Source organism: Mycteria americana, unplaced genomic scaffold (genome assembly GCF_035582795.1).
Source record: "Mycteria americana isolate JAX WOST 10 ecotype Jacksonville Zoo and Gardens unplaced genomic scaffold, USCA_MyAme_1.0 Scaffold_53, whole genome shotgun sequence".
NCBI classification, from domain to species: domain Eukaryota; kingdom Metazoa; phylum Chordata; class Aves; order Ciconiiformes; family Ciconiidae; genus Mycteria; species Mycteria americana.
In genome coordinates, this window is record NW_027445639.1 from 832992 (window position 1) to 841656 (window position 8665).

Consider the following 8665-nt stretch of genomic DNA (forward strand, 5'->3'; position numbering starts at 1 on the left):
CTGCTGATGAGGTGCGGGGGGACGGGGCCCCTCGCGCTGCCGCTGCGGGGCCGCCCCGACGAACGCCGGGGCGACCGGCCGGGAGAGGGTCCCATAGAGGGGCCGCGACATGGAAATGGGGCTGGGGGGTACCGGCGGTGGAGGGGCCCCGCTGGGCCGCTCAGTAACCCCTCCCCAGGGACCCCTGCACGGACTTGCAGCCCCCCGGGGTCCTTCAGGTGATGCCCATCACCGTGGGGAGGACGGCGGCACTTTCCCGGTGCCGGGAGCGGACCCCAATGGGGAACCCCCCGTTTAGCTCAGAGGCAGCCCAAGAGCGTGCGGGGGGTCCCCTCGTATGTGGGTGGCCCCTCGCTAACCTCCACCCACCGCTCCCGATGTAGGGGGTCATCGTGTCCCCCCCCCCAGGTCCCGGCCTGCGAATGCTGGAAAACGGTCGTAGAAAATCCCAGCGGATGGAGTCAAGGCTGGGCTGAGCCCGGCGCGAGCGTGGGACAGGGAGGCACCGGTGCGGCTGCATCAGCCGGGGTAGGGAGCGAGGCGGCGTCATTAAAAAGCTTTTTTGGCCTTTATGTCGCAGGTAATGGAGACGCATCCCTTGCCGGGAGGGGCTCCAGGGTGGCCGGGAAGGGGCCGGGAAGGGACACGACACCGGGGAGGGCCCTGCCGAGAGCCGGGCTGAGCTCAGCCTCGGAGAGAGCAAACAGTAAACGGCTCCCGGGGCCCATAAATAACAGGGGGACACGGCAGAGCCGCGGCCCCGGCGTGGGGCGAAGGGACGGGCGCAGTCAGGGGCACGGGCGACGTGCCGCGGGGCAGCCCCGACCGCGGCTCTGCCGGTAGCCGCCGCCGAGGCGTGTGGGAAAGGCAAACACACGGTGCTAATTCCCCGGTACACTTCATCACCTCCCAGCGAACGGGAGCCCGGGGCCCCGCGCCGGAGGTGGGACCAAGGTGTTTAATAGCCCTGGATAGATTTTTTTTGTTGTTTTTCCCAAATGTTGGGTTTTTTTGAACCCGCGTTAACTTTTGGCATCCGGAGCGGGCACGAGGCAGGGCCGGGCAGCCTCTGGAGCTGCTGCGGTGGGAACGGGCGTCTGTGCCGGAGGGGCCGGGGATTAGCGCCAGGGCAGCACGGCCGGGCGGGGGCTCACGGGGATGGGGTTTCATGCCTTCATTAAAGGTGTTGGCAGAAGAGCCCGTTAACGAGCGCCGCTCTCGGCCGGGGCTCCCCGGGTACGACCCATGCAGCGGCACCGGCTCGGCACGCAGGGGGCCGGTGTTGGGGCAGGGGGGTTCACAGTCGGGGCGAGACGTGCTGGGGAGGGGACGGTGCCGCCGCCGCGAGTGGGGCTGGCTGCCGGGGACCCTGACGGAGAAGTCACAGTGCCGCTGCCCCAGGGCCGGGGACAGGGACAGAGCCAGAGCCCTGCAATAGCAGAGCTGGGCTGGCGGCAGCTGGGGCCTCGCCAGGGGTCTGCACCCCGCACCCCGCCTCGCCGCTCCCCGACCAGCCGGTGCCGAGCAGCCGTGTCCCTCCGCCCACCGTCCTCTGGCCGGCCAGACCCCCAGCTCCATGCCGGGGGGGCCGGTACCTCCATCCTGCAGCCCCCTGCATCCCCCCACGGCGCAGAGCGGGCAAGGGGCTGCAGCCACGCTGCTCCCACCGCAGGCAGTGGGTCCGGCGGCCATGGGGTGCCAGTGCCCCGCTCCACCACGCCACGCGGCTGCTGCAGGGACCTTTATTGGGGGAGGACAGAGGGGCGCAGGCGGCCGGGGGCTGCTCTGTTTGCAGCCCCCACCCCAGGGGCTCATGGAAGGGTCCGGCCACCTCCACGGCCCCTGCCCCGCAGTGGACCCCACTCCCCGGGCATCCCACAGCTCTCAGCCCCCCCAGCAAACCCCCGGTGGCACCGGGGTGGCAAGGGGAGCCGTGCACCATGCCGGGGCGGGGGGTTGCCCCACCACGGGGTGCAGGCTGAGCCGTGGGGCTGGGGCTGCGGGGGCCACGGCGGGGACCGGTAGGGCACAGAGGGACCCAAGGCAGGGAAGACACGGGGAGGCAGCAGGAAAGCTCGGGAGAGGACGTCGTCCCAGGAGGCATCTCCGGCGAGGCTTGGCCATCTCAGATCCCTGGGGAGGGAGAGGCTGCGTCAGCCCCCGCGTGCCCGGCGCTTGCCACAGGCGCCCCATCCCCGCAGCCAGCCCCGGCAGCGCTCCCCCCATCCCGCCCTGCGCCACCCCCAGCCCCGCAGTCACCTTGGGATGCCAGGGCCTCCTCCGAGTCCATGTCGCGGTCCACTCCTGCAGGCAAGTGGAGATGCCGGGGCTGGGGGACAGGCACCGGCACAGCCCCCACCCACCCACCCACCCACGATACAGCCCCCTGGATAACGGGGCATCCCCCACTAATGGGGCACCCCCAGCTTATGGGGCACCCCTGGGACTGCAGCAACCCGCAGGGGACCAGGACAAATCTCCCCTCCCCGCGGGAGGCTCAGGATGGCCCCACATCCTCGGCTCTGGGGACCCCTGTTGCAGCCCTGGGCTGGGTGCTGGGCAGGGCGCAGCTCAGCTGGTCGGGGGCAGCACCGGGGCGGGGGGGACGCAGCCCCGGGGCCTCACCTTCCTCCGACTCGTTGGACTGGGCTGGGACATCCACGATGGGACCTGCAGGAGGGCAGAGAGCACGGGGTCAGCGCCCAACAGGAGGGGAGCGGGGACCCCCGGGCCGCGCACAGGGCAGAGTGCCGGCACCCACCGCCCCGGGCCTCCCCGGTGAGGGCGTCCATGCTGAAGGAGCCGCTGTTGAGGGCGTCGAGGCTGGAGGAGTCGCTGTTGAGGGACTCCCGCGTCGCATCGTCCGCAGGCGACCGCTCCGCGCCCTCGAAGCTGACAGAGGTCAGACCTGCGGGAGAGGCGAGCACGGCCGGGCTGCGTGTGCCGGGCAGGGTCCACGCATGCCGGGCAGGGGTCACTGCGGGCGTTGCGTGGTCCCCGGGTGCAGCGCGTGGGGCTGCACGCCCGGGCAGGGGTCCACGCCCACGTTGCACGGTCCCCGTGCACGAGGCGGAGGTCTGCGCGTGCAGCACAGGGGTCTGCGCCCATGTTGGGGGTTCCCTGTGCGAAGGGCAGAGGTCAGCGCACGCATTGCGTGGTCCCCGTGCGCAGGGCGGGGGTCTGTGCCCGTGTTGCATGGTGCCCGTGCACGGGGCGGGGGTCTGTGCACGCAGGACAGGGGTCCGTGCCCGCATGGCACAGCCCCGTGCCGATGCCCGGCCGTGCCAGCTCGCCCCAAGCCCAGCCCTACCTTTGCCCAGGCGCTGTGCCGAAGTGGTGAGATCACCTGGGGGAGGAGAGGGGTGTCAGGAGGAGCCGGGGGGCAGAGACCCCGGGGTCCCACCCCCCGGCCGTGCCCCAGCCAGGGGTCCGGCTGCCCCTCGCCCTCCACGGGCCCCGGACGCTCCCCAAGGGCTGCCTCCCCTTCCAGCTCCCGGGTCCCCGTGCCGACGCTCACTCTCTCCGGAGGCCTCCAGCTTGGCGGGGCTGACGGGCTCTGGAAGAGATGAGCAGGGGGACGTGAGCCCCGGGGCGCCCACACTCTGCCCCCCACTGCCAGCCCCCTCCAGGCCTTGGCTGGGAGGGAAACTGAGGCACGGAGCAGCTCCTGGACGGGCGATGCTGGGGGGCTGCATGGGGCAGGGTCCCCCCGCAGCGCTGACCCAGCCGTGGTCCCCTACCTGGCGTCTGTCCTTCTGCAGAAAGGGCCACGTCCAGGGTGCTCGCGGGCTCTGCGGGGACACGGGGGGCAGACACAGGGAGCACGTCCCAGGCACCACTGCCCCGGGGGATTGGGGACCGGGATGGGGGTCCCCAGGAGCCCCCCGGAGTGAACACAGCCCAACCCCCCTCCCTTCAGCCAGACAGGCAGCCCCCCAAGCTGCTGGGGGGGCAGCACACCCGGGACCCCTGTCCTGGGCACCCAGGGTGCCCCCAGCCCTCTCCCCACGGGCCCCCAGCCCCCCTTACCATCGGCCGTCGCAGCAGCCAGGAGCAGGAGGACGGCCGCAGCCAGCGCCGGGGCCCTGTGGAGGAGACACGGCGTTTGGGGACCCCTGAACCCCCGTAGCATCCTCACTCCCCCCGCAGACCCCCCAGGGGCCCCCCTGACCCCCCAGCACCCGCACCAGCCCCTTCCTGGGGACCCCTCCCTGGCTCCTACAGGACCCTGCAGCCCCCATGGTCCCTGTCCCCGGGCTGGCGTCACCCCAGCTGCGGGCAGGGCTGCCCGGCTGCTGGCAGGCTGGAGGGGACCCAGCGCAGGGTGCCTGGAGGACGTGGCCCCTCTACGGAGCATCCCGTGCCGCAGCCCCCGGTCTCGGCGGACCCCGTGTCCTGGCCTTGTCCCTGCCTGCGACGGAGCTGGGCCAAGCTGGGGGCCACGAGCCCGCGGGCAGGAGCTGCTGCGGCCCCACGGAGGGTGCCAGGGGACCCTGCAACCGGCCGGGGAGCAGCGGGGCAGCCCGGCATTGGGGTATGGGGTGACACTGCAGGGGGGACTGCCGCATCTGGCATGGGGCATCCTGGAGATGCCCCCAGACCCCCCAGTGCTGCCAGAAGATGCCCTGGGACCCCCAGCACTGCCAGGGAGTTGCCCCCCCAGAGCTGCCAGGAGGTGGCCACTCAGGACCCCCAGTACTGTGGGGAGATGCCCCCCAGGACCCCCCAGCCCTGTGGGGAGATGCCCACCTGGGACCCCCCAGTACTGCAGGGCGATGCCCCCCAGGACCCCCCAGCCCTGTCAGGGAGATGCCCCCCAGGACCCCCCAGCCCTGTGGGGAGATGCCCACCCAGGACCCCCCAGTACTGCAGGGCGATGCCCCCCAGGACCCCCAGCCCTGTCGGGGCGATGCCCACCCAGGACCCCCCCAGCACTGTGGGGAGATGCCCCCAGGACCCCCAACCCTGTCGGGGCGATGCCCACCCAGGACCCCCCAGTACTGCAGGGCGATGCTCCCCAGGACCCCCGCAGCGGGCAGTGCCGGGGTCCCGCTGCTCCCGTTTCCCCTCGCCCCCCGTGCCCGGGCCGGGGGCAGCAGAGCCGGGCTCCCCGTTGTACCGGGGCTCCCCGCTGTCCCGGGGCTCCCCGCTGTCCCGGGGGTCCCCGCTGTCCCGGGGGTCCCGGCGCTCACCTGCGGGGCACGGCCATGGCTGCGGTCCGGGGCTTCGCGGCGCTGCGGGAGCCGGCCCGGCGCCGCCCGGGGCCGTTATAGCCGCATGGGGCTGGGGAGGAGCCAGGTGGCGCCGGGCCAGCCAATCCCCGCACCGGCACCGGCACTGCGGCTCCGCCGGCACCGGCACCGGCACCGGCACCGGGCACCGGGCGCCGGCACTGCGGCTCTACCGGCACCGGCACCGGCACCGGGCACCGGCACTGCGGCTCCGCCGGCACCGGCACCGGGCCCCACACCGGCACCGGGCCCTGGCACTGCGGCTCCGCACCAGGCCCCGCACCGGCACCCCGAGCCCGCACTGCTCCGGGGACCCCCAAACCCGGCCCCCCAGCAGCACCGCAGGGACCCCAGAGCCATGGCCCAGGACCCCTTCAGCCAGCAGCGCTTTGGGGAGCCCAGGGCCATGACTGGGACCCCCAGCACCATTTTGGGGACCCCCCCCCAGGCCCAGCACCACGCCTGCGTCCCACAGCACAGCTCTGGGGACTCCCAAAGGCACCGGCACCGGGGACCGGCACTGCGGCTCCACACCAGGCCCCGCACCGGCACCCCGAGCCCACACTGCTGCGGGGACCCCCAAACCCGGACCCCCAGCAGCGCTTTGGAGACCCCAGAGCCATGACTGGGACCCCCAGCACCATTTTGGGGACCCCCCCCCCAGGCCCAGCACCATGCCTGCGTCCCACAGCACAGCTCTGGGGACCCCCAGACCCGGAGCCCCAGCCAGAACCCCCAGCACCATTTTGGGGACCCCCAAACCCAGCGTCAAAGCTGGGACCCCCAGCATCATTTCGGGGACCCCAGAGCCATGGCCAGGGCCCTCAGCACCATTGCAGGGACCCCCAGGCCCAGCACCACGGCAGGGTTCCATGGCACAGCTCTGGGGACCCCCAAACCTGGAGCTCTGGCCAGGACCCCCCAGCACCACTGTGAGAACCCCCAAACCCAGAGTCACGGCTGGGACCCCCAGCACCACTGCGGGGACCCCAGATCCATGGGCAGGACCCCCCAGCACCCATTGTGGGACCCCCAGGCCCAGAGTCACGGCTGGGACCCCCAGCACCCGCTACAGGGACCCCCACGCCCAGCACCCATGGGGACCACCAGCATCCCCACCCGGGCAGCGGGACCAGCACCCCTGCATGGACCACCAGGGCCAGGGGCCGGTGCTGGGTGCTGGGTGCCCTGTGCTGGGTGCTGGGCATGGGGGGGGGTGCTGGGCACCCTGTGCTGGGTGCTGGGCATGGTTGTGGGGGTGCTGGGCCCCCCCACCCCTCACAGCAGCCCCCACCCCTCACAGCAGCCCCCACCCCCTCTCCCCGGGGTTCCCCTGGGCTGCCCCGGCCTGGGCTCCCCGGGGGCTGCCGTGGGGGGACCCCCACCCCCACCCCCCCCAGCGGGCTCCCCCGGGCAGGCAGCACCCCCTTCCCGGGGCACCCCGACCCGCACAGCCCCCGGCCAGGCCGGTGGGTTTGGGATGGAGCCGGGGGGTCCCGTCCCTGCCCCGCACCCCCCGGCCCCCCGAACAAGGGGCCCTTTGTGGCCGGGGCAGCTCAATGCCCCTTTGTTCCCCGGATTAAGGGCTGGGGCCGGGAGGGCGAGCGCCCGGCTCCGGTTGCAGGGGCGTCGTGTGGGGGCCATGGGGTCCCACCGGGGCCGGGGGCTCCCGGCCCCTTCCCCGTCCCGCCAGGGTGCCGGTTGGCGGCGCCGGGGCGGCCACGGGAGCGGAGGTGCCGCCAGCCACGGGGCCGCACGGTCCCTCCGGCCCCGGCCCCTTTATTGGGGCACCCTGGTACGGCAGAGCCCCAGCTGCCGCCGGCACAATGCGCCTTTATCCCGGCTTTGTGCCGCCGCCGAGCGCCGGAACAATCTGGCCGTGTGGCCGCGTCCTGCCCATCCGGCATCGCCCGTCCCTGGCACCGGCCCCACGTCCCCATGGGATGAGCTGCCCCCGACGGGGGTCTCTCCCGCACCCCCAAACCCGGCACCACCGCCCTCGCCCCGGCACGGAGCTGGTACAGCCCTGGTGAGCCGGTATGGTCCCAGTAAGCCATATGGTCCCAGTGAGCTGGTACGGTCCTGGTGAGCTGGTGAGCTGGTATGGTCCTGGTGAGCTGGTACGGTCCTGGTGAGTCCTGGCAAGCCGGCACAGTTCCCGTGAGCCAGTAAAACCCTGGTGAGCCAAAATGGCCCCAGTGAGCCGGTACGGGCCCGGTGAGCCGGTACCATCCCAGTAAACCAGTATGACCCCGGCGAGCCATTAAACCCAGTGACCCAGCACAGCTCCAGTGAGCTGGCACGGCCCTGGTGAGCTGGCACAGTCCCGGTGAGCCAGCACAGCCCCGGTGAGCTGGCATGGCCCCGGTGAGCCGGCAGAGCCCACCCATCCAGATGCCCAGGACCAGTCCCTGCGGGTGGTGGGCTCCCGGGGCACCCAGTGCCGGGCCCGGCTGCATGGGTGCCACCAGACCCAGGCCACGGCAGGTGCCGGGGTGCTGGCGGAGCGGGTTCCCGGTGCCGCCGGGGAGGGGACACGGCTGCCCCCGTCCCCCGGGGCAGACAAGGGCCCTTTGCCGGGGCTCAATGCACCTTTGTTCGCCCGCGCTGCGCCTCGGGGATCAAAGCAGCCGCACGCTGACCCCAAGGCGGGTGCACCAGGAGCACTGGTCCCAGAGCCAGGAGCACTGGGAGCACTGGGAGTACTGGTCCCAGAGCTGGGAGCACTGGGAGCACTGGGAGCACTGGGAGTACTGGTCGCACTTTTCCCAGAGCTGGGAGCAGCAGGAGCAGTGGGAACGGTGGGAGCGCTGGTCCCAGAGCTGGGAGTACTGAGAGCACTGGGAGTACTGGTTGCACTCTTCCCAGACCTGGGAGCACTGGGAGTACTGGTTGCACTCTTCCCAGACCTGGGAGCACTGGGATTACTGGTCGCACTCTTCCCAGTCCTGGGAGCGCCGGGAGCACTGGGAGTACTGGTCCCAGACCCGGGAGCACTGGGAGCACTGGAGTACTGGTCGCACTCTTCCCAGTCCTGGGAGCACTGGGAGTACTGGTCACACTTTTCCCAGAGCTGGGAGCATGGGGAGCACTGGGAGTACTGGTCGCAGACCCGGGAGCACTGGGAGCACTGGGATTACTGGTTGCTCTCTTCCCAAACCTGGGAGCACTGGGAGTACTGGTCACACTTTTTCCAGATCTAGGTGTACTGGGAGTACTGGTAGCACTCTTCCCAGACCTGGGAGCAGTGGGAGCAGCGGGAGCACTGGGAGCAGTGGAAGCAGCGGGAGCACCGGGAGCAGTGGGAGCACAGGGAGCAGTGGAAGCAGTGAGAGTACTGGAAGCAGTGGAAGCAGTGGGAGCAGCGGGAGCAGCGGGAGCAGTGGGAGCAGCGGGAGCAGTGGGAGAAGTGGGAGCAATGGGAGCAGTGGGAG

At 71.9% G+C, this 8665-nt stretch overlaps 1 protein-coding gene across 1 annotated transcript; it reads right to left on the bottom strand.

Moving 5' to 3' along the window:
- Nucleotides 1–1728: 1728 nt before the first annotated feature.
- Nucleotides 1729–7138, bottom strand: LOC142403974 (uncharacterized). Its single transcript, XM_075490273.1, has 11 exons — nt 6886–7138; nt 5368–5532; nt 5193–5283; nt 4030–4085; nt 3741–3791; nt 3518–3556; nt 3311–3346; nt 2762–2908; nt 2626–2670; nt 2260–2304; nt 1729–2133 (listed from the first exon to the last, which is right to left on the bottom strand). Exons 1-11 carry the CDS (start codon nt 7136–7138, stop codon nt 2126–2128), a joined length of 936 nt encoding a protein of 311 aa, XP_075346388.1. The 3' UTR covers nt 1729–2125.
- Between the last annotated feature and the right edge of the window lie 1527 nt (nt 7139–8665).